The following is a 23,323-nucleotide window of genomic DNA, read 5'->3' as shown; positions in this document are numbered from 1 at the left end:
TGCGAGAATCACACGTTGTAGGAACCTTGGAGGTGTGTCTTCAATGGTGATTTCGGTGGAGATGGAATTTGTATATGGGAAGAATGGCTTGCTGTTTTGATGAAAGATGTTTGAGGTAGTATTTTGGTAGAGGTTTGGCTCTTGAATGCAAATGAGAAGAGGTGAAACCATGTATATATAGAGAGGAAAAATGGAGGGTTTGAAATTGCATCTTTCTTCCTATAATAATGTCATGCTTTAATCCCTTAAATCATGGAAAGTTTTATTCCCTAAAACATGCCATGTTTTATGCGTTTAATGATCATCTTCTATTTAATTGTTGCATGACTTGGCTCCATCTTTTTTTCTTTAATTATCTCTTCAATCTAATCTGAAAATAAGAAAATAAAATCATAAGTAAGAGATAATTAATTTCAAAACCTAAAAAGGATTCCTAGGTAAACTAAGAATCTAAACCAATTATGCGTTTTAACTCATATAAGCACAAAAATGCATCCAATACCGCTCAAGACTCTTACTACGACTCAATGACTCAATAGTACAATAATAAGGGCTAAGCAAAGTACAAATTGAGGTAAAAACATATTAAGAACGTCGCACAAAATGCTCATATCACTATTCACCAATTTACTATTTCGAAATTACTTTTATAAGTTACCATTCAGAAATTACTTTTATAAAATAACTGTTCATATTTTATTTTTACAAATTTACTGTTCAAGCGCAGCTGCACGTGGGGCCCACGTGCCACCTCAAAACGCACCCATGGCTTGCCACCACCATCAGAACTCCCTCCTCTCCTCCTTCCTTCCACGACCTAATGCCGCCTCTCCACCACTCCCATTTCTCTAACGCGCCGCCCTAGGCGGTTGACACAAGCTCCCCTTTCTTGTCCTCCTCCTCTGAAACTCTTCAACTCACCGAACAATCAACATACAAAATGTACATCACATGATTATAGACATTTTCGTACCTATATTGGACCCTAGAATCGCCGGGAAGTCGCCGGAGGAGCTCGAGATGCCAACGGAGTTGATTTTCGCGGAGGATAAAATGCGGCATTTTCTGTTCCTAATTAATGAGCAATCTACGAACCCACATTTTCCATAATCTGGGTAATCTCCTCTGTGTTTCACATTCATACCAAAAAGGAAACACAACTCATTCTTATAACTCCCTAATCAATATTACCATATCTGGGTCAAGAACTCTTGCCGTTTCATGCCCTCATCCCCTCATCACAATGGGATTTGGTCAGTTTTTCCTGTAACTTTTGAAAAAACCAAGATAAGATACAGATCAGAAACAAGAAAACTAAATAAAACCAAATCTCCTCCAAACCCATTTTGCTCTTTTCACACAATCACTCCTCACCAAAAACCCCAATACCACCATCTCCAACACTCAAAACTAATTTCTAGCTCATTACTTAAACGAAACCCCATAGAATTTCAGATCTAATTGCCGATGAAACAATGAATGATAATAAATACAGAGCTCGATACAATCAAAAATCAATTCTCAAATGATATGCAATTGCAGATAAAGAACTTCTTACCTAAACCCAATTTAGAGTTTTCATTTTCTCCCTTTGCTGCTCTTATATTCCTCCTCTGATCACGTCTATTCATCCTCATGGCTTTCTGGGTTTTTGGTTCTCCCTCGGCCTCTTGGGTTTGATTTGGAAATGTCTTTTATCCACTTCACTCATAATTCAAAGTTTCAAACCAATGTGATAAATAGGTACCTGTGCCTAAGTGCTCAATTCTCTAAACTCTAAAAATTGACAACAATAAGAACCTTTCTAAGGGGTGTGAAATGGGCCGAGTCAAGCTGAATATTAGATTGTTCATGTTTGACTCGTTTTAATTCGATTGAGTTCGAGCCTAGCTAAAATTTGATTTTTTTTCTTTCATGTTTAAGTTCGGCTCGACTTGAAAAAATCTATGATGCACAAGTACGGGTACGAGACACGGATACGAGTACGGCATGACACGGAATACGTGTTTTTCTAAAATGTAGTATTTTGGATACGTTTTGTAAAATAATTTTTAATATATATATATATTAGTTTTCAGTTTGAATTTTTAGTCTTTTAAGCCAAACACTCGACCCCATTCCTCTCTCCCACTTTTCTTTTTTTTTCTTCTTCCTTTTTTTCTTCTTTTCTTCTCTTCTTCTCTTCTCCTTCCTTCTGCTTCTTCTCTCTCCCACTTTTCTTCTTTTTCTTCCTCCTTTTTTTCTTCTTTTCTTCTCTTATTCTTCCTTCTACTTCTTCTCTCTCCCACTTTTCTTCTTTTTCTTCTTCTCTTCTTCTTCCTTCTGCTTCCTCTCTCTCCCACTTTTCTTCTTTTTCTTCTTCTACTTCTTCTTCCTTCTACTTCTTCTCTCTTCCTGACACAGCAACACAACTGCAGTCTTATACCGGCTGCGCCGCCGCCTTCCGGCCATGTCAGGGCACGCCACCACCGCCATTCTCTACACAACCCAGTCCTACCCTTTAATCTCGGTAACCTCTATTCATTTTCAGTCAAGGATACGTGTATGTAGCGTATCCAGCCTGTACCCGTATCCGGTACGGGTACGATACGGGCATTCCTCTTTTATAACGTATCCGTGTATCATAGGAAAAAACTCGAGCTGAGCTCAAGCCGGCTTGAATCATTTGAAATTAATATTTTAAAATCAAGAAATTCAAAATAAATTTTCAAATTTGATGTCATAACATCATATAAAATCTCTTTTAATTAAGAAATAAATGAATAGTAGAATATCTGCTTATGGCTCCATGACGAATTGACGATGTGAGTTATTTCACTTATTTGTTCCTTTAGGGTGTGGCCATTTGGGGTGATAAAAGTTTTATGAAACTGATCGAATTATGGCTCCTAGTAAATATTATTTATATAGTATACAATAAGATTAGAGTTTCATTTAGTTATTATTATAATATATTTTTAATACTATTTATCATATAAAAATTATACTATATATATTATAAAAGTTATTAAGTCAAGTTTAATAAACGAGCCAACCTTTTAACGAGCTCAAGCTAGCTCACGAGCTAAACGAGTCGAATACTTGTTGTTCAAGCTCGGCTTATTTTCAAGGTCGAGCTTAATATTGAGCTCAAATTTGGCTCATTTAGCTTTACGAATTCGAGCCGAACGGGTTAAAATCAAGCCGAACACGAGTCGAACACGAGCGGCTCGAGCATACTACAAGCCCTACCTTTCTGCTTTTTTTTTTTGTCTTACTTCTGCTATCAAAGTATTAAATCCAAAGTTCAATAGCATACAGTTGCACGACTTAAGTTAGAAACAACCACCACAATCTTCACAAACAACCCAGAAGAAGATAAACCCAAAACAACGATTTCAAAGCTCAACCTCATAATTGTGTGTTCAAAGCTCAAGCTCAACCCAAAATCAATTATAAACAAGATTTCAAAAGCTCAACCTCAAGGAAAAAATCAAGAATCAATGAATATGCGGATGAATATGAAGATAAATCTTCATGGTGTTTTGTAGTATATTGACGAGCAGCACGGATCACAGAGCAACCACCCACCTCATAATCATCAGGTATTGGAAGGTGTTGGAAGAATGCCCAGCTGTGATTGAGGTACATATCTAAATGGAATTAAGCCAATCAATGAGTTGTTGACCCCACTAGTCGGAGGACCAGATATTTTCCCGTCAATCTGATTGTTGCCGTATTTTGTGTAGATGGTAAGCATAAATCTTCTTTTACCCGAGTTTTGTAAAAACAAATTTACCTCCTCACTCACATGACGTTGACTGTTAGAGAAAGTAAGCATATATTTATGGCTCCAATCAGTTCTTTCTTAGACTCATATCAATGGCTTAAATTATTACACGTCACTTAAAAACATGTCGTGCATGGAAGCATTTTCGGGATGATGAGATGATGAATCTGGTGTTAATTTGATGAAGAACGAATAAGGAGGACGTTGAAGAAGACGATAATTACGAGAAAAAATGATTAATTAATTGTTATGTTTCTGTTTTTGTTGTATAAGAAGATGTAAAGGGAAAAATTATATTGTTTGCATAGGTTGCCCTGGTGGTTTGTTATATATATAAAGTATTTGTCACTTATGTAGCAAGTGAAACGGTTGCCCTAGTGGTAGGATAGCGTGAGTCGCATAGGTTAGGTGTTCGAATCTTAACTGTAATATCCCATATCGTCTAACGGAGAAGGGGTGATGTGTTTTATATGTATATGCTCATCTCTATTTAACACGAGGTTTTTTTGGGGCTCAATGGCTTTGGAGGGGATGAGAACTCTGAAGTTTAGTTTGCTTGGGCTAGAGCAATCTTAGGATGGGTGACCCACTTGGAAGTTGCTCATGAGCTCCCAGAAACAAAACCGTGAAAACTGTGCCCAAAGTGGACGATATCGTGTTATAGCGGAGCTGGTCACGAGATGTGACAATTTGGTATCACAGTCAGCCGTATGGTGCGAGTATCCAATGAGGACGTTGGACTTCCAAGGGGGGTGGATTGTAATATCCCACATCGGCCAACGAAGAGGGGGTGATGTGCCTTTTATATACATGTCAATCTCCATCTAACATGATTTTTTTGGCTCAATGGCTTCGGAGAGGATGAGAACTCTGAAGTTAAGCTTGCTCAGGCTAGACCAATCCCAGGATGGGTGACCCATTGGTATCAAAGCCAATCTGCGGTGCAAGTGTGCCGACAAGGACGTCGGACTCCTAAGGGGGGTGGATTGTAATATCCCACATCGGTCAACGGAGAAGGGGATATTAAATTATCGTCTTTTAATCCTCAGACTGATGGACAGACAGAAAGGGTGAGAATCAGGTGATGGAGGATATGTTGAGAGCTTGTATGCTGGATTTTAAATGTAGCTTGGAGGATCATTTAAGGTTGATTGATTTTCCCTACAACAACAGTTATCATTCTAGCATCGGCATGGCACCTTATGAGGCTCTTTATGGTAGACCGTGTCGTTCACCTATCTGTTGGGCCGAAGTTGGTGATGAAGCATTAATGGGCCCAGAGATGGTTCAAGAAACCACAGAGAAGATCTCAATCATTCGAGATAGGATCCGGACCGCACATAGTAGACAGAAGAGCTATGCAAACCTAAAGAGGAGACATGTGGAATTTGAGATCGGCGATCATGTGTTCTTAAAAATCTCATCTATGAGGGGTGTAGTGAGATTCGGCAAGAAATGGAAGTTGGCACCGAGGTATGTTGGGCCCTTTGAAATTCTTGAGAAGGTAGGAGAACTAGCATATCGACTAGCCTTGCCTACTAGCATGTCAGGCGTTCACAACGTCTTCCACATTTCTATGTTGAGGAGGTATGTACCTGATGAGTCGCATGTGATTGATCATAGCACCATAAAGGTGAAGGAAAATGCCACATTTATTTTTGAGTCGGTTAGTATTCTGGATAGATCCACCAAGAAGCTCCGGAGGAAGGAAGTGGAGTTAGTCAAAGTGTTGTGGAGTCACCACGATGAGGGTGATGCCTCTTGGAAACTAGAGTCTGATATGAAGGCAAGATATCCACAACTGTTTGTGGAGTAGAGAACCTGAATTTCAGGACGAAATTCCTTTAAGGGGGGTAGATTGTAATGACCCGATTTTTCGGGATCGATTTAATTGAATTGATAGAATTTTTATAAAATTGTACGATTAATAAACCGTAATGTTTCGCCTCACAATGTTTTAAATCGAAAACGGAACCGATATTGGAAATGTTAATTAGAAAAACGTTACGTTTCCGCGACGCGAGAATTGACTTTTACTCTGTCGCTCTTTTGCGAAAACTTTCTTCACGAAAGTTGTAGAGCTCGTCGTTACGAGTTCGTGGACACGTCACGCGTAATCGGACATCGTACGTGAAAATTATTAACGACGGAAGTTAGTTTCCGATTTTGGAAGTGGGTATAAAAGGAAATTTTTTAGGACTAGGGTTTCCATTTTCGGAAACCCTTTCTCTCTCACCTCACTCGCCTTCTTTCTCTTCTCTCTCCCCTCTCTCCCCCCTCTCTCCCCCCTCCCTCTGCAAACCTCACCTCCGATCTCCCTACGACGGGCGACGTGGCCCTCATCGCTGGCTCCTAGGTCCTCACCAGCTCGACTATGCTCTCCTCCGAACCAAGCACGACCTCCCTCGCCGCCGTGAAGCCACGCCGCTCCTCACCACTAACCGAGCACGGTCGGTCCAAGCTCTCCGACGAGCTCCGGCGATTCCAAGGCGTGAAATAGGTAAGGGTGTGATTGAATTGATTATTGTGATGTTGGTTTGTGTGATTTTGGTTGAATTTGATCGATTTGGTGCGGATCGGATGAGGAGAGGGTTATGAGGATACCGTTGCCTTAGGCGGCGCGTGTGGGTGCGTGAGGAGGGTACGAGGCGGCAGGAGGCCGTGGAGGAGAAGAGGAGGAAAAATGGAGGGGTTTGGAGGCGGCGGTGGCGACTTACGCGCCGGTGTTAGGAGAGGCGCGTGGGTCTCACGGCGGCGCGTGAACAGTGATTTCAAACAGTAATTTTGTAAAAAATTATTTTTATGTATGGCGAATATAAAAAGTGATTTATGTACAGTAAATATGAATTTATTTTACGTACGGTAAATATAAATGTAAATTACATACAGTAATTGTAAAAGTAATTTCTGAAGGGTAAATCGGTAATTATTATTTATTGTGTCAATATATACTATTGAATAGTACATGTATGTACAGAAATACGTAAATACTATGTACTCGTACATAAATACGTAAATAGTATGTACTTGTACAAGAATACGTAATTAATATGTATTTGTATATTAATACGTGAATAGTAACTACGTGAACATTAATTTCATAAAAACCAGAAACTGCTGAACAATAAAATATTATTACTGTTTCGGCATTTAAGGTTTTACGTAACGATTCTAAATTCACTTCTTATCTATTCTAGGTGATTGACACAACAAGTAAAGGATTCAAATTCGGAATCGTGGAATTTACGCTCAGGAATATAAGGTGAGTAAAAATCTCACAGTGACGAATCTATCCTTGCGGAGATTCATGATTACGCTTGATTAAAAAGAATGAACAATGATATGTATATGATATAGTGGATTGTGTATAATAGGTACACATATATAGTTTGCTTTATTATATAATGTCATAATGTTTGTTTGCGAATGGGTTCCTTTTAGCGTTGATATTTATTTATTTGAGCATGTCGGTTTGATTTGTACAATATCATGTGATGATTATTGTACGTGGTTTTAACATTGAGTTTTGTTAAAACGTTTTCTGTCTTCGGACATGTGTTATGTCTTCAGACGTGTTTTTCTGTCTTCAGACCAGTCTTCGGACGTGTTGGCATGTCGGAACCTAGCCTTGGCCGGGTGACAGTTACGACACAGTTAGAGCTCTAGTTTGTCTGCCGGTGTACTGCATGAGGGGTAACAGATGGGTTACCAGCTTATGAGTACCCAGATTTTTGGGATTTTTGGGTGGCAGCTGGGTTGCCCAATGTCCGGCGGTGTACTGCATGAGGGGTAACAGATGAGTATCTGGGTCTCATGAGTACCCGTATTATAAATGCATTTGGGTAAACAAATGGGTTACCCAATTTCTCATGAGCACATATATTTTCATATTATTAGACAACCAGATGTGCCGTCTAATGACTTATGAATGCATTTATGATTGATGCTTTGTGGATTTTCATATATATTTTTATGCGGGTTATATTGTTGTTTTACTCATACGAGCTGCAAAGCTTATATCGGGTTTGTGTGTACAATCCTGGTGCACCTATTCGATGGTGTAGGGGATAATTCCACAGGTGTGGATTAGCGCAAATCGATGGACAACTCTGAAGACTTGAAGTTGTTTTATTCTATCTTGTGGTGAGGATTTGAGAGGATTTTTATATTTCCATTTGATATAATGTTGAATTATAAATTTGGTTTGTAATAATCCATTTGTCTGAGTTGTACTATGAACTCAGTAATGATCTGCTGTGATTTTAAAATGATTTCGATTTATTGAGATTGTTTTAGAGTTTTTCATGATTTCGAAATTTGAGTTTTATACTTGAAATTTTGAGGTCGTGACATTACAAGTATGCTCTCATCATTTCTTTTGTTATTCGATCAATTTCTTGTTGAAATAAAGATGCCCGCACCAATTAAGCCTCCAACATCGGTACGTATTTTCCTGGATGGTTCATGAATGGGGAGGGTGGCAATCAGCAAACTGCAGAGGAGAAACTCAACCTATCAATGGTTCATCGTATCCTGGAGGTTCACCACCACCGGCAACTGTGGTCCATGAAGTGTTGAACAAACTATCCCAGCCAGTTATTTTGTTGGATATAACGTTACTATCGCAGTTGAGAAAAGATGGTCACCCCTCTCTATATGGCGTAAATGGCAAAAAGGGTGACTGTAGCCATTGGTGTCTTGCTGGTGTTCCGGACACATGGAATGAACTATTCTATGCAATTCTTGTGACTAATCAATCATGAATTAGAGGATGAGCTACAATTTACATTTTACAATAAACAGAATGAGAAATGTTTCTGAAATTATGATGTATGGTACTATGGTTGATGCATGGTTGATCTCATAAAGTACATGCAATTGAGTTATAAAAAGCTAGCTAGCCTATGTTCTCATTGTATGTTGATTACTAACATGAAATTAACATCAAACATGAAGTTACCCTCAAACCTCGGGGTAAACTGAATTTAATCATATATCTATCCCGTGAGCCGAGGGTTTATTAATCGCATTGAAATAGTGGAGCTAGCTAGCTGGCCATGAAGATCTGGTTGTAGCCGGAACACATTACACATGGTGGTCCAGAATTACATATAATTTACTCTTTAGTATTAGTTATAGTTTAACCACCCTTATTAGTACACATGTTGTGGTTATAAGCGTCCAATACCATGAACAAGCCGGGAGAGACCTGAAGGATAGTCGGAAGACTAGATCATTCCTACATAGGTGTACATAAGGTTTGTTACCTATAATTTCGTGAAAAATGGGTGAATTCGATGTGGTAATGGTCGTAGAACATTTCACTAACACAGAATATCAAGAGCATGTTATCCGTCTTGAGTCTTGACCTTAATGAAAGAAAAAATTATTAGTTTGATTACTATATAGCTGTCTAGGGTGATGAATCTATCATTGGTTTGTAAGCACATGTATACTCATGTTCATGATGTTATATGTTCCAATATCCTCCGGCAATAAACCTAACGTTAATCATTCAGGTTTGATCAAAACATTTCAGAATTAAATTTGTTGCATTGAACTAATAGAATTGGAATAGATATATATGAATATGATACGCCTAACATAGTAACGGTACCAGAATTTGAACTGAAATGCAGAGCGTATGTAGTGAGTGAGGAGTCGAGGAGACGTATAAGTAAATCACAAATTATTCTACATTTGAGTAGTTCTGGATTTGAATTATTAATATAGCTCCAACCGAAAAGACAGAAGAAAATAACAAATTACTACCAAATAGCATGTCCTCATAAAGATGCACACATGAAGCACCAACGGAATTCCTTATAAAGAGAGCGTTTCAGTTTTGGTCTAAGCCAATTCCAGCAGTTCACAGAAATCTGAAATGGCATTCTCGTGCTGTCATCACTTTTTTCCCCTAGTAGTTTTACTGTCATTGACACTAAACCTATTAGTGAATGGGAATCCAGATTTTGATGATGGATTTCCAGTTTTTGATTATGCAGCACGAGCTGGAGTACTGAAGCAATCATCAAAGCGCTGCCATTATTTCCAAGGGAGTTGGGTTGTTGACAATGAATACCCTCTTTACAATGGTTCAACCTGTCCATTTATTGGGTTCAATTGCATTAAGAATGGTAGACCTGATAAACTTTACCTCAAGTATAGATGGAAGCCTACTGGTTGTGACCTTCCAAGGTATCCTCTCTTTCTCGATTTCTCCTTCATTTTTACAATTTTGGTTTTGATAAATTGATTCAAGAATGCATGCCATTCAACTATGACAGCATCATAACATCTTATATATTAAATTGTCACAGATTCAATGGCCTGGATTTCATGGAAAGATACAGGGGAAAAAAGATTATGTTTGTGGGAGATTCCCTGAGTAACAATATGTGGCAATCCCTTACATGCATGCTGCATGTTGCAGCCCCAAAATCCAGATACACCTTAACTCACGCAGGGTTGCTTTCAACATTCCACCTCGAGGTAAAATCCCTCTACTATATCAAAATCCAGAGTAATTTTTGCTCTCAATTCGGTTTCAATGAATCCCTTGATTAAATGAAGTTTCTGATTTGTTGTTAATAGGAATATGCACTATCGATTATGTTTTTGAAAAATGGGTTCATTGTAGACTTGGCTTATGAAAAAATAGGCAAAGTTCTAAAACTTGACTCCATCAGCAAAGGCGACCTATGGAAAGAAGTAGACATGTTGATCTTCAACACATATCATTGGTGGACTCATTCCGGCCAGTCTCGAACGTATGGAATTCTATACGTTCCTATTTTAGATGCATAAATATCACTAATAGCTTCGTGTGTTGTATTGTTAGGTACTTAGGTTATCAATATTATACTGTAGTGTATTTCTTGTTAATAGTACTTGCACATGATAAGATGATGCTCTACCCATTAATCCTGTTTCAGATGGGACTACTTTCAAGTAGGACAAACGATGGTGAAAGAAATGGATCACTTGGAAGCATACAAGATTGCACTAACAACCTGGGCTAAATGGGTTGATTCCAACATTGATTTTTCAAAGACCAAAGTCTTTTTTCAAGGGGTTGCTGCAGTTCATATTGAGTAAGTTTCAGTCTCATAAATTGTTTTTATACAAAGACAATAAACCTTTCCTGCAAAACTGCAGATTCACTAATATTACCTAATCATATCCTATGATATTGTTTAGTGGAAAGGAATGGAAGGAGCCAAAAGCAAGAGTTTGCAGAGGACAAACCCAACCAGTGCTGGGAAATAGGTATCCAGGCCCTGGTCATCCAGGAGAAGCTGTTGTGAAGAGTGTGTTGAGTACAATGGCAAAGCCAATTTACTTGCTCGACATTACATTGCTCACACAGCTTAGAAAAGACGGGCACCCTTCAATATATGCAGGCATGGGTCCAAAATTTGTGGACTGCAGTCACTGGTGTCTTCCTGGTGCTCCTGATGCTTGGAATGAACTTCTATATGCTGCTTTGCTCTAGAAATTTCTCACTGTTTACCCTTCAATTTGCTCCTTACAGCAGAAATGCAATAGTATTTCATACAATGAAGCTTAGATTGCTCTCTAGCAGATTAAGAATTCAACATTACATCTGAACTCCCAGTTCAAATTCTCCTTCCAAATACTAATGCTAGCACATTTAAATCAAGGTACACAATTCATGTTGGATAAGTACAACTATGAGGAAAAGGATGAGGGTTACAAAAAACCGAATATATCTATCTCTGTATCATAATCCTCTTATCTCTGATTGGAAGTTCAACCGGCATCTGGGCTTCATGGGGGTGGTCTGGTCCCTTGTAAACCTTCAGGTGGTTAAAAAGCTGCCGACCAAGCTGCACCAAGAGAATGCTTGTTTTAAAAGAATGATACGAATAGATGAAGTACACAAATCAATTTAGAGAAATAATAACACTTGCAAGGTACAGCGTTAAATTCAAAAGAAAACAAGAACACTTCAGAATTGTATCTAGTTACCATATGGCAATGACATTGAAATGCTGGGAAGAGCAACAGTAAATGGCCACAGTTGATGAAAAGTGTAATTGATTATTGAAACCAAGTATGAGTACTTCGATTTGACATAATACTGGACCATAGGCACCCACTGCCCAAGATCAGGTATGCACACAATAATAGAGAAACACAGGCTAAGTTTGAGCTAAAGAACTTACCCTTCCCTTTGGAAGCATACCACGAACAGCATGTTCGATAATCCTCTCTGGTATACGCTGCTGCAACTGGTCAAAAGTCTCCACGGTCATACCACCGGGTCGTCCAGAATGCCTCCTGTAGAGCTTTTGATTTCTTTTCTTCCCGGAGACAGCAACCTTTTCTGCATTTACCTAGAAAGAAAGCAAAGGGGAGCACAATCATTTACCTTACTAGAAAAGTATTTACAAGTTGAACTCAAGCAAATATGAAAACCAGAAAACTTGAGCAAATGCCAGAACATTGACAACCATAGAGGCCCTCATTAAAAGATTTGTAACCGAAAGCATGAGCTGCCTGAAATCACGGCTTGAGCAGAGGCATTTCAAGCCTGACTGACACACATTTTACGCATATGCATACAAAGTACTTAATAGTTTTTAAGACACACCAAATACATCAGAAGCAATTCTACAGATTACAGAATAAACTAACTTTTTTTAAAATGAATGACTTGAACACTAATGTTACATACCACTTGTACACTTGAGTCTACTTTTTTTACAATTATTAAGGTGACAATGAGACAAGCTAAATGGCAACAAATCCCAACAATACATAAGGGTTTTTAAGTTAAGAGGCATAAAGAAACATCAAACTACAAATGAACGAAAAGATGACGCCTGACTCCTCTCAAAATGACAATGCAGCAAGTGGTGCTTCCACACAACTAAAGTGCATTCTCACTTGCGTACATTCTCCTTCACCCCTCCCCAAACTCTTCATACAAAAACATTCAGAGACTAAGCATTCTAATCTTCCAGACACACTACATGGTGAAGGAATCAATATAGATCACAGAGCATCAAATCAAGAGAAAGTCTTATCAATTTTAATGACAGAGAGACACTGGAGTGCAAGCACACATTCACACATAATAAGAATTCAAGCAATATCGAAGTTCAGCACAGAGAATATCCTTCAACTGGATGGCATAAAAAAATGATGATGATTATGATATAACAATCGATAGATCTCAGATTATTATTTGATTTTAAACCATGATGAAATTATAATCAACCAGTGGATGAAGATGTACCAAATGGTAAGCCAACATGTAAAAGAGCAGACAAAATCACAGTATAACTACTCTTTTCATAGTCGCATGTTCAATCTTCATGATAATCTGAACCCAGCCTTAGACAGATATTAAGAAACATTCAATTCCACACAAAGCAAGTTGCTCTTCAGTCATCATCAGATACCATAAAAAGGAATATAAACTACATGTAGACAAAAAAGAGAATGAAGAAAATGCACGTGCATAGGACAATTTACATACCACAATCACAAATGCACCCATGTCAACACTAGGAGTGTACGTTGCCAAATTTTTTCCACGGATGAAAATCGCGATTGTGGATGCTAGTCTCCCAAGAATTTTGTCAGTCGCATCAACAATGTACCATGGCTTGTCAGTATTGACATGGTCTGCAGCTTTCGGATACCAGGTCTTGTTCCAAATATCCTTGACAAAGACAAACAAAACGCAATTCAGAACTTCACATAAACCCAATTAAGCAAAATAATCGAATAAAAACCTAAGCACATATCCACTTCAAATCTACACAGTAGGCACCTTATCATCAGTACGCATATTCATAAACAGATAAAAATCATAGTTGGTATTCAGCAAACAAGCTTCCCTGCATATAAACTGAACAAAATTGTTCTATATAAGACTAACCAATCTGCTCAAACTTCTTACATTGGACAGTTAAGAAGTAACTCCTTACTAATGAAGTTGAGCGAAATTCATAGGTCTTGCAAACACCCATTACTAAAAATGAGTTCTTTCTTCAATTTTACTATCTGGGTCCTCATTTCTACAACCAAAACTCTCATAAACATCGAAAAGGCGCAAGCTTTCGCTAGTTTGAAACCAACACATACAATATGTACATTGAAAAAAAAAAAACAAAGTGTTTAAGTTTGTAGTGTACATACAATGCCGTCGACTTCGTCCTCTTCCCACATCCATCGCTCATCCAAAGGGACCCGGGTAAGTTCCTGCGTGCTGTGAACCTTAAAGCTGCGTCTTGAACTGCCTTCATTGCTGAAAGTAGGAGAGGCTGTTGTGGGAAGCCACAGCTTTGGGGATTGGACCGCAGAGAGCCCAATGAAGGGGGTTTTGCTTAGGGTCTTTGAGGACGATGGGAAAGGTGGCTTGGTGGAAGAGGAACAGGTAGAGGAGGAGGAGACGATGAAGGAGGAGGATGAAGCTGAGAGTGAAAATACAGCCATTTTTTTTTGTATCTTGGAGTCTCACTCTGGAAGAGTGGCCTTGGCCTTTGTTGTTGATAGAAGAGAGGATAAGATGGTGTATGACTTGCTTATGAACTCATGAACTGTGCTTGGAACGCTGCGTTTTGTCCAAAGCAAAATCCTGTTCCTTTTCTGATTTAGTTTTGGTCCTCCAAATCGTTCAACTAACCCCTCGAAAAAAAAAAGGAATTGTACTAAATAACTGAAATAGTTTCACAATGGCCAAGTGTAGTGTGAGGTTAAAAGCAGTACTCACGTACAAAAATAATTCTTTACCACCCTAAAAAATGGTATGTTTCATCAATCCCGAGTTAGGTTATCAATAAGAGAAACAAAATTCGAACTACACATTATCTTTAACGTCACAAAGCTATATGATTCTCCATCTTCATGATCATATTATGTTGCATTAAAAGTTAGAGTTACTACCGGACTGTCAAAAATGACACAAACAATTAGTGACAACAACTTTCAAATACTTATTGGATTACTCGATTCTAACCAAGTAAGTATTAGAGTCCACTACTAACAAATTGTTCATAGGTTTTGAGTTAGAGGGAGACAATATTTTTTGGTGATATATGTTGTAAGTGGTAACTCGAGGGACAAGCAGCTACCCTCTACGCCTCAATCGTCCTTGTAGAAAATCACATTACTGTATGTCGCTTCATGTTAGAGAATGATCAACAATCGTATTCTTTAGAAATACGAGCCCCTGTGTAATTTTAAGGTCCGGTGGCTACACTGCACTAGCACATCTCCTCTATGATTTCATGTCCAATGTTTCTATCTCATGCCATTCCCATCCACCCCTCGAATCCAACCTCAAATCCACCTTCAAGACTCCACAGTCCACCCCTAAATAAAACATTCTTCTATTCCTTTTCCTTAACACACACTCAACCCAGATGGCATTGTCAGCACTCCTCCACATCAAACCACCTCCCCCTCCATTCCCCTCACTAAAACCACACCTCTCCTCCTCCAAACTCCCAATCCAAATCCAAACCCCTCAAAGCACACTTCACTATGCAGAGGCCTCCTCCTCATGCATCCACCGCCACCACCACCACCACCACTGTCCACAGTGCGGTCTCCGACGCTGTCTCCCTGATCCAATCCTCCCCCGCCACGTGGAAGTCTGCGATCCTCTGCAACCTCGTGATCTTTGTTCTGGGCTCTCCGGTTCTGGTTTCTGGGCTCTGCCTCTCCGGCATTGCTGCCGCGTTTTTGCTCGGAACTCTCACTTGGCGCGCCTTTGGGCCCCCTGGGTTTCTCTTGGTTGCAACCTACTTCGTCATTGTGAGTTGCAATCAAAATTGGGTTTCAATTTTGTTTTTCTGGGTAGTAATTAGTTCATTCTGTTGGTTAGAAAATGTAAAAGATTAGATTTTTCTCAGGTAATTCTTTTCCTAGTTTGATAATGCTGTTAAAGTTTTCATCTTTGTAAAGGAAAATTGAATTGTGCTTGAAGAGTTGAAATTATGTTATCTTTTTGCTTAATCTCATATATTTGGTTGTAAATTTAGTGTGCTGATATAAAAGAACTGAACTTTCACAGTGACAGTTGAACTTGGTTCAGTAAGAAATGATTTAAATGGGCATTGTAACTGAGTACATTACTATGCTCTTTGGCTCATTTAGTTATTCAGTTGTAGCTAAAATATAACTCAAATAATGGTCATCATATGTATGATGCTGTCCTGATTGCTTGTAGTGTCTTGCAGTACTGAAGTGATAAGTGATTTTTTTTTCAGGGCACAGCGGTGACAAAGGTGAGAATGGCGCAAAAGGAGGCTGAGGGGTTAGCCGAGAAGAGGAAAGGGAGGAGAGGCCCTGGAAGTGTTATTGGATCCAGTGCTGCTGGATGCGTTTGCGCTTTTCTCACGATATTTCTAGTGGGAGGAAAGGCATATTCCCGGCTTTGGCAACTAGGATTTGTTTCCAGTTTCTGTACTAAGTTGAGTGACACCGTCTCAAGTGAGGTAGGAAAGGCATATGGGAAAACAACGCAAGTCTCTGCATTTGGTTTGAAATTGGCCGTTCATGTTAACATTGTTGGACCTTATTGCTTTCTTCGTAGACCAAATCGAAAGCTGGACACTTACTGCTCTTGCCCCATTATTGTTTTAACTTCAGTATTAACTTTTCAATGTTATATCACATTTATTCAACAAGTTTCATTGCGGACATAATGAATCATCCTGCCTAGGGATTTTTAGATATGTGGTTTGTGGTAGGCTTTTTTTTCAGGAGTCGTAGGAATACCTAACCATAGGTTTTAACCCTGCATGGTCTCAGGTCCAAATCCCCTCATGGTATATCAATCTAGCTCTGTGCTAGAGATTAAAGATAGGGTTCAGCAGGAGAACCCAGTTTCTTTCCAGGATCTGCAAACGCAGGTAGGGGATGTCTGGGTAGCAGAGAAGGATACTCTAATTGTTGAAAGTGTCAAATGTATTTTCATCCATCTTTCTCATTGGATTTTGCATGTTATTGAGCTTTTTATGCTTTGATGAACTTCTACCTAGCCTATAGGTTTTAATCTGTCAAAGAGCACCTAATTGCAGCACAAAGAAAAAAAAAAGGTCAAGGCTGAAAGATGTCATTATGCCCCTATCCCAATGTTATGCAGTACAACATTGTAGGGCTAGAATAATAAAAATACATGAAGTACTGATCTAAACCTATATAATGCTTTCTATGAAACTTGGTGGCAGGATTTGAATTGAAACGAAATTTAGAGGTTGTCAGCATTTTCATAACTAGAGAATGATTGTGGGTGGGATTTCTTCAGTGAGATCCTTTTCATTAGTAGAAGAATAGATGGGAGAAGCTGATACTATAAAAGAGATAGCCTTAATCATGATTTTTATTGTAGAGGTTGGCCTTTTCGTATACACTGAATAACACTCTTTCTAGTAAATACCAAAAATTCAGCCTCGGATGCAAAAATCATTTAGTCTTTAATTGGCTGCTGATATACAGATTGTACCCTTTAAATTGATCTTACATGTAGTTTTTGCATCACATTGAACAACTAGACATGCATATTATATTCCACCAGTATTCTCAATTGATGTTTTTTGCATAGGTACTTAGTAACAACATTGAAGGTAGTTCCAAGGGGAACTGAGGGGGCTGTGAGTCTTGAGGGAACCATTGCTGGACTTTTGGCATCTGTTCTTCTGGCTTTTGTTGGTTGTCTCATGGGTCAGGTGTGGCTCACTTCGTACTTGACCAATTTGTATTGGGTAGTATCACTTTGTCTACCTTGTGTTTTATTTAAAATGTTCCTTGTACTATTGGTGTACAGATAAATGGACCTGAAGCAATTATATGTGTAATAGCTTCTCAAATAGCAAATGTTGGTGAGAGCATTATAGGTGCTGTTCTTCAAGACAAGGAAGGATTTCGATGGGTAGGCAACCATTTCATTTTTATTATTTAATTTTACATATATTTGTGAGTACTTGTGTGCGCGTTCAATTTATCCTATATAGTCAGTTTGTATGTTGGGTCATGCATGTTTGGTTTTCTGTTATTCATCTTAAGTACTAGGTTTTTGCCAAAAGCCAGCATGAACCACGGGTTTCTGAGCATGAATTGATGACAAGTTAAACAATAGGAATTTCTGCTCTGTTGAGATTGGCTCAATATATGAGCATTCTAGATTTACATTCCATGCTGGCCTATGGTAGTCTGAGGAAAAGAGGGTGGTAAGATTGCTCTAGTGAAATTATAATCTCATGATACCCCTACTCCTCAGAGTCATGAGGAAGAATTTAATTTCATTATCACTGGTCTTTGGATTTGTGGCACAAGAGAGGTTACCCCTCTTAAGAAGGATGGATTTCGTTAAAGATGTGGCAGTGTAGCTTACATTTTAAGAGCATCAAGGGGTGGTGGTGCAGTTGGCAAACCCACAAGTCTCATAGCTTAAAGAGTGAGTTATCCTGAGGTCGAGAGTTCAAGCCTCTTCACTGCATTTTCTTTTTCTACAATTACTGGTGAAGCATCCATTTAGTATAAACGACTTAGGCTGTACAGTAGGGTTTCGGTTGTCTCCGTGGTCACAAGAAGAAAACCTAAGCCTGTGGTGAGGTTCTAATTTCCTCAGTTGCAATGTTCTATTTCTGTTAGATTCATCATTCATGAATTAAAGATTGATCCATGGTGGATTTCAACCTTATGCCCAAAACTGTAGCGGCTATTCCTTTTCTTGGGATTAATTTTTTTCGTTGTTGTGCAATATGTTTCCCTTTCTGTGTTTCTTACACTTGTCTCTACTTCTGTTTGGCAGCTCAACAATGATGCTGTGAATGTCATAAACATATCCATGGGCAGCACATTTGCCATTCTGATGCAGCAGGCATTACTCCAAAACTTGCATATGTAAATTTATGACCAGGGGATGCTTCTCCTGGGTGCCATGCTAACACATGTCAAGTAGGATGCATATAAAAACCCCGCTGACCAAAACAGACCACCCCTATGTGGGAGACAGATGGATTGCTTCATGTTGCGGGAATGCTTTGTCTCTGAAGCACAGGTTTGAGTTCCTTTCCACCTTCCAATTTCTGGTTCACAAGTGGAGGTCTAATCAATTCGGTGAGTAGTAAAGCCTTTATAGTTGATTACCTCGGTATTTATACAGTGTATTTATAGGGATCAACACAAGCTTGTCAAAGCCTTTTTTAGCATATTTTACGTACAAAATGTATGATCCATGGATATTTAATTTTATCAATAACAATCTGATTCTCCTTTGGCTCATAACCCTAATATATTTTTTCAAATTTGCATGAGGGCTCTTAATGTAATGGCTGAAGGAAAATCGTAATATTTCTTGCCGAATCTTTCTGATGAGGGTGCGTATTTGTATGATCTCAGTTGAGCCATGATATGTATCTCTTGGCATTGGTTAATGATCCCTTTCACCCTTTGATATGTGTTGCAGTTTTCAAATGGGAGTAGATTAGCACTCCCTTGTCCACTTCCTCTATTTAGCTTTCATATCTGATTATAATTTTTCTGATAAAATAGGTTTTCTTTTTGGATAAAAGAGAAAGGTTTTATAACAAAGGGCATAGTGCTTCTGAAGTGGGAAAAGGTGGTGCAACGAAGTGTAGTATCGGGTCTTCATGTGAAGAACTGATCAAGAGTATGCCTGCAATGCATATGATAGAAATGGAAGATCTGTCGAAAGTGGCAGCAAAAGATAGGAGCAGAGCCATTGACACACTTGAATCCGCCATTGCAATATATGAGAAGCTCTTGGAACTCATTCTCAAGGAAGCTAAGAAAGGCACTCGCAGCAGTAAAGAGAGGTGAAAAGAAGAATCACAACATGGAAATATTGAAACAAGCTGTAATATCAGACATAAACATAACTTGTCTAGATAAATAAAAACAAAAGAGGTAGAATGCTAGTTTGACAAATCATATCCCATTTGGGTTACTTCCCTTCAAAGAAACCATATGAAGTTTAGAGTGTTTTTTTGAAAGTTGATAACTAATGACAAAATTGAAGGAAAAACTAATCCTCCCCTTCTTTCCTTTGTCTGGTACAACACTTCGTCGGTTCCTGTAGTGTGCAGTGTTGTCCAACAACTCTGACATATAGTGCACGTTTGGTACCCCTCTACCTCCTTATTTGTTAATCATGTCCTGTCCACGTGTGGACTGTATTAAGTTGCATTAAATTTGCCCCATGTTTGGTGTTGCGCTGGGTTAGAGAGGGGCTTGATCACTCACTACTTCTGAGTTCCTTCAGAGAAAACCAATCGTCCCCTTAATGTTGCAATACCAGAACCAATATCAGCCAATCCTCATCACTACAACAAATTTTTGCAACACCCATAACCAAATTCAGCCAATTTCATCGGCAAGTTCTGGTAAAGGCCTGCTCTCCGAGAGCCGAAATTTAAATTGATTACGTGTCGATGAATAATTAGTGTATTTTGAAAAGGAAGGAGACGGAGATAACTACCCCGACGTTAAGGTGAAAAAAAATAGTTGGGTTAGTTTTCGGTAATTATCGGTCTGACTTTCCAGTTGACCACCACATGTGAGTTGTTAGATCACTTAGATGAAATTGCAATTCATCCCAGACAACGAGATATCAAAATTTCGCCAAATTCAAATATTAGGGTTGTAGCCTGTAGCCCTCTCTGAAACTTCCCCCAAAAAATTTAGAATGGCAACTTCAGAAGCAATTGCCCGTGATCAATTCATTGTTTGGAAGCACCAGATCCTCCATGGATGAGAGAGGTTAGTAATCTTACTATATGAAACAAGTTTTTACGATTTTGCTCTCAATAGAATGTTGATTTCAAAAGAGAAAACCCATATTATTTATGTTGTGAGAATGTATACTTTTTACAAAAATTGGTTATAGACTGAGGTCGTAGATTGATTTTGATTGAGTGAAACATTATATGTATGTGGTAATAGTTCTTCGTGAGGTGATGCTGGAGGTTGGTGATGGGAGTCTTCGCTTGAATGAGCAGCCATATCACAGTCCACCTTTTCCAGAAGGAGATGACAATTATTCAGGAGATGTGGTCAAGGATACTAGGAGTTCTGTTGAGAATGGTAGTACAGGCACTGAAAAAGATGGGAGTACAGGTACTGAAGAAGACGGGAGTAGTGAGATGAAAGGACAGGGAAGTGCGAGTGCCAAAGTTGTTGACCGTGAAAGATATGTTCAGGTTGATGATTCTGAAGAGTTGGAACAGAAGGGGCGTAAATTTGCAGAAGGGCTGACAGACACATAGATTACATTTGAAGATTTATGTCCCCTAACATCTGACAACCTGTGGTGTTCAAGCTTAAAGGGTGAAGATGTGAAGACAATCAGTTTAGGTGACTTTGAAAAAATTAGTTTCCCTACCGTGGAGAGGCTGAAAAATTCTACTACTACTATGCGTTCATGCTTGGTTTTAGCGTTAAGAAGTCTAGAAAAGAGAAAGTTATTGTGAATGAACGCATAGTTATTTGCAGGAGGACATGGGCATGTTCGAAAGATGGGTAAGTGCAATACGCAAAAGAAGGAAACCAATCTTGAGTTGTTTGGTTCTGATGAATGTGGTGAGGATGATGAAAATATGGGGATTCCTGTATTTGTTGGTAAGACGAAGAGGAAGGGTGTTGCAAGGGGAACTTTGTACACAAGGACTGGTTGTAAAGCCACCTTCACTGTGAAGCTGGACCAAACGACTGGTCAGTACCATGTATTTAGATTTGAAAATATACACAATCACGGGCTTGCAGCCGTGTCCGAGCAACACTTTCTTCGGTCATTCAAGGAAGTTACAACCGAGGACGTACTAGAGGTGCAGGCTTTGCAAGCAGCTGGTCTTGGTGTTAGCGGGTCATTTGACTTTTTAGCCAAGCAAAGTGGTGGTGCTCCGTTTCTTGGGTTTATGATTAAGGACCTATACAACAAATTGGATAGATATACGAGACTGAACACCGAACTCAGTGATGCAGAGGCGGCCATGAACTGGTTGCGTCTGAAAAGAAGGGAAGAACCGAAGTTTTTCTGTCGGTACAACAGGGACGGAGATGGCAGATTGAGCACTCTGTTTTGGAGGGACCATCCTTCATTCCTAGACTACGAAGCCTTTGGTGATGTTCTAGTTATAGATAGCACGTACAAGACCAACATATATGGCATGCCTTTAGTCCTTTTTGTTGGCGTGAACAACCATAGAGCGAGCGTTGTATTTGCATGTGCCCTAGTTGCTAATGAGAAGGAGTACACATTTAATTGGGTGATTGAGAGATTCCTCATTTCAATGAACAATGTGGTACCGGTTGTGACAGATGGTGATGAAAGGTTGCATAAGGAACTGGCAACGCACATGCTAGGTGCCCGACAACTGTTGTGTTCGTGGCACATAGGGTGCAATGTGGGACAAAATATAAAAAAACCTTGAAGTGCAGAAAGTATTGGGAAAGCTTATATATGCATCAGACATCATAGATGAGTGGGAAGTGATATGGGATGAGATGATTGCCAAACACGGCTTGTCGCAAAATGAATGGCTGAAGTCATTTCATGAGAAGCGTGAGAGAATTGCCGAGGCATTCTTCAGGTAATTTCCAAAGCATTCAGACATATTTCTCACTTAAAATTTTGGAGATATTATTCATATAAATTTTTGTGAATACAAAGCTTTTTATTTTGGTTTAGGAAGATAATGTGATAAAGATTATAGAGGAATTATAAATTCGCTGGCATCTTTTGGCTACTGTTTCTTTCATTCTTTCTCTTACAACTTGAATTGCTTAATTTAGTTTATGTAATCGGAGTTATGTCTGAAACGTTTTTAATGGCATTGCCTTGTTTATTTTCCATTTAGAGTTTGCAATTTCACTATTATTAGGACTTTGAAACACCTACTGTATGTATGGATTAGATTGTTGAATATATGCGTCACTGGGTTAGTGGTATTTGCTAAGGCTTTGTATGGATCAGACTGATGGTGATGTCTTGCTCAGCTGTATTTTGGAGTCCTCATTATGATAAAATTGTCCCTGAATCATGTCTAACTCTTATTAGGTTGTAACTTTTGTGATGCAATTTCAAATTGCTGAGATGAAATTGGATGTTCCTGATGTTTTGCGTAGCCAAATGGTTGTTTGTTGCCTTCTATATATGTTTATCTCTGATTACTGTTATAGGTGAAAAGCTAATGTAAAGTGTTTTCTGATTGAAGTAGTATCTAATTAGTGTTGCAAGTTCCAAGCTTGAGATTAAATTGAAAAATTTCTAATGTGCTACACAGGTTTAATGCTAAGTGTGAATTAGAATAGATGTACATCGGCTTATGTAAATTGAATTTTTTAAGCATTATAGAACAGAAGAAGACAAAGGTCCCAAGAAATTTGTCCTAGTGAATTTGAACTTTGAGGGCATGGTCATGTTTTGGTTGTAACATTCACATGAAAGTAGAAAAACCAAATTAATCAATATGAGATAGGACTTACGGGGAAGATTAATTGTCTTGTGTCTGGGCAGTAACCTAGTCCTTATTAGAAATGGGGCCATAGATA

The 23,323-nt window shown here is 38.9% G+C and overlaps 4 protein-coding genes across 4 annotated transcripts; 3 read left to right on the top strand and 1 right to left on the bottom strand.

Annotated features, from left to right (window-relative positions):
* Nucleotides 1-9,653: 9,653 nt before the first annotated feature.
* Nucleotides 9,654-11,274, top strand: LOC126787030 (protein trichome birefringence-like 42). Its single transcript, XM_050512968.1, has 5 exons — nt 9,654-9,967; nt 10,090-10,261; nt 10,364-10,539; nt 10,705-10,863; nt 10,970-11,274. The coding sequence occupies exons 1-5, from the start codon at nt 9,654-9,656 to the stop codon at nt 11,262-11,264; spliced, it is 1,116 nt and encodes a 371-aa protein (XP_050368925.1). The 3' UTR covers nt 11,265-11,274.
* Nucleotides 11,275-11,381: 107 nt separating this feature from the next.
* LOC126789082 (50S ribosomal protein L13, chloroplastic) lies at nt 11,382-14,296 on the bottom strand. The gene is made up of 4 exons (XM_050515141.1): nt 13,943-14,296; nt 13,278-13,463; nt 11,959-12,129; nt 11,382-11,619 (listed from the first exon to the last, which is right to left on the bottom strand). The coding sequence occupies exons 1-4, from the start codon at nt 14,237-14,239 to the stop codon at nt 11,503-11,505; spliced, it is 771 nt and encodes a 256-aa protein (XP_050371098.1). The 5' UTR covers nt 14,240-14,296; the 3' UTR covers nt 11,382-11,502.
* Nucleotides 14,297-15,168: 872 nt separating this feature from the next.
* LOC126789091 (protein VTE6, chloroplastic-like) lies at nt 15,169-19,811 on the top strand. The gene is given in 7 exon segments (XM_050515154.1): nt 15,169-15,275; nt 15,277-15,562; nt 16,018-16,271; nt 17,355-17,478; nt 17,577-17,681; nt 18,564-19,131; nt 19,307-19,811. Coding segments are annotated over 6 exon segments (972 nt in total). The 3' UTR covers nt 18,660-19,131; nt 19,307-19,811.
* A 1,477-nt stretch (nt 19,812-21,288) lies between these two features.
* LOC126787029 (protein FAR1-RELATED SEQUENCE 5-like) lies at nt 21,289-22,750 on the top strand. Its single transcript, XM_050512967.1, has 3 exons — nt 21,289-22,119; nt 22,211-22,362; nt 22,687-22,750. The coding sequence occupies exons 1-3, from the start codon at nt 21,289-21,291 to the stop codon at nt 22,748-22,750; spliced, it is 1,047 nt and encodes a 348-aa protein (XP_050368924.1).
* The last annotated feature ends 573 nt before the right edge of the window (nt 22,751-23,323 follow it).

This window comes from Argentina anserina, chromosome 3 (genome assembly GCF_933775445.1).
Source record: "Argentina anserina chromosome 3, drPotAnse1.1, whole genome shotgun sequence".
Taxonomy (NCBI): domain Eukaryota; kingdom Viridiplantae; phylum Streptophyta; class Magnoliopsida; order Rosales; family Rosaceae; genus Argentina; species Argentina anserina.
Note: the sequence above shows the minus strand (reverse complement) of the source record. Positions and strands in the feature narration are given on the sequence as shown.

Excerpts from the sequence above, each read along its gene's own strand:
- LOC126787030 (XM_050512968.1), top strand. The coding sequence starts at position 9,654 with ATGGCATTCTCGTGCTGTCATCACTTTTTTCCCCTAGTAGTTTTACTG. Across the intron at positions 9,968-10,089 it reads ACTGGTTGTGACCTTCCAAG|ATTCAATGGCCTGGATTTCA; the intron begins GTATCCTCTCTT and ends AAATTGTCACAG. Across the intron at positions 10,540-10,704 it reads CATTCCGGCCAGTCTCGAAC|ATGGGACTACTTTCAAGTAG; the intron begins GTATGGAATTCT and ends ATCCTGTTTCAG.
- LOC126789082 (XM_050515141.1), bottom strand. The coding sequence starts at position 14,239 with ATGGCTGTATTTTCACTCTCAGCTTCATCCTCCTCCTTCATCGTCTCC. Across the intron at positions 13,464-13,942 it reads AGGACGAAGTCGACGGCATT|GATATTTGGAACAAGACCTG; the intron begins GTATGTACACTA and ends GTCTTTGTCAAG. Across the intron at positions 12,130-13,277 it reads TGGGTGCATTTGTGATTGTG|GTAAATGCAGAAAAGGTTGC; the intron begins GTATGTAAATTG and ends CTTTCTTTCTAG.
- LOC126787029 (XM_050512967.1), top strand. The coding sequence starts at position 21,289 with ATGGGTAAGTGCAATACGCAAAAGAAGGAAACCAATCTTGAGTTGTTT. Across the intron at positions 22,120-22,210 it reads AAAGGTTGCATAAGGAACTG|AAAGTATTGGGAAAGCTTAT; the intron begins GCAACGCACATG and ends CTTGAAGTGCAG. Across the intron at positions 22,363-22,686 it reads ATTGCCGAGGCATTCTTCAG|ATTGTTGAATATATGCGTCA; the intron begins GTAATTTCCAAA and ends TGTATGGATTAG.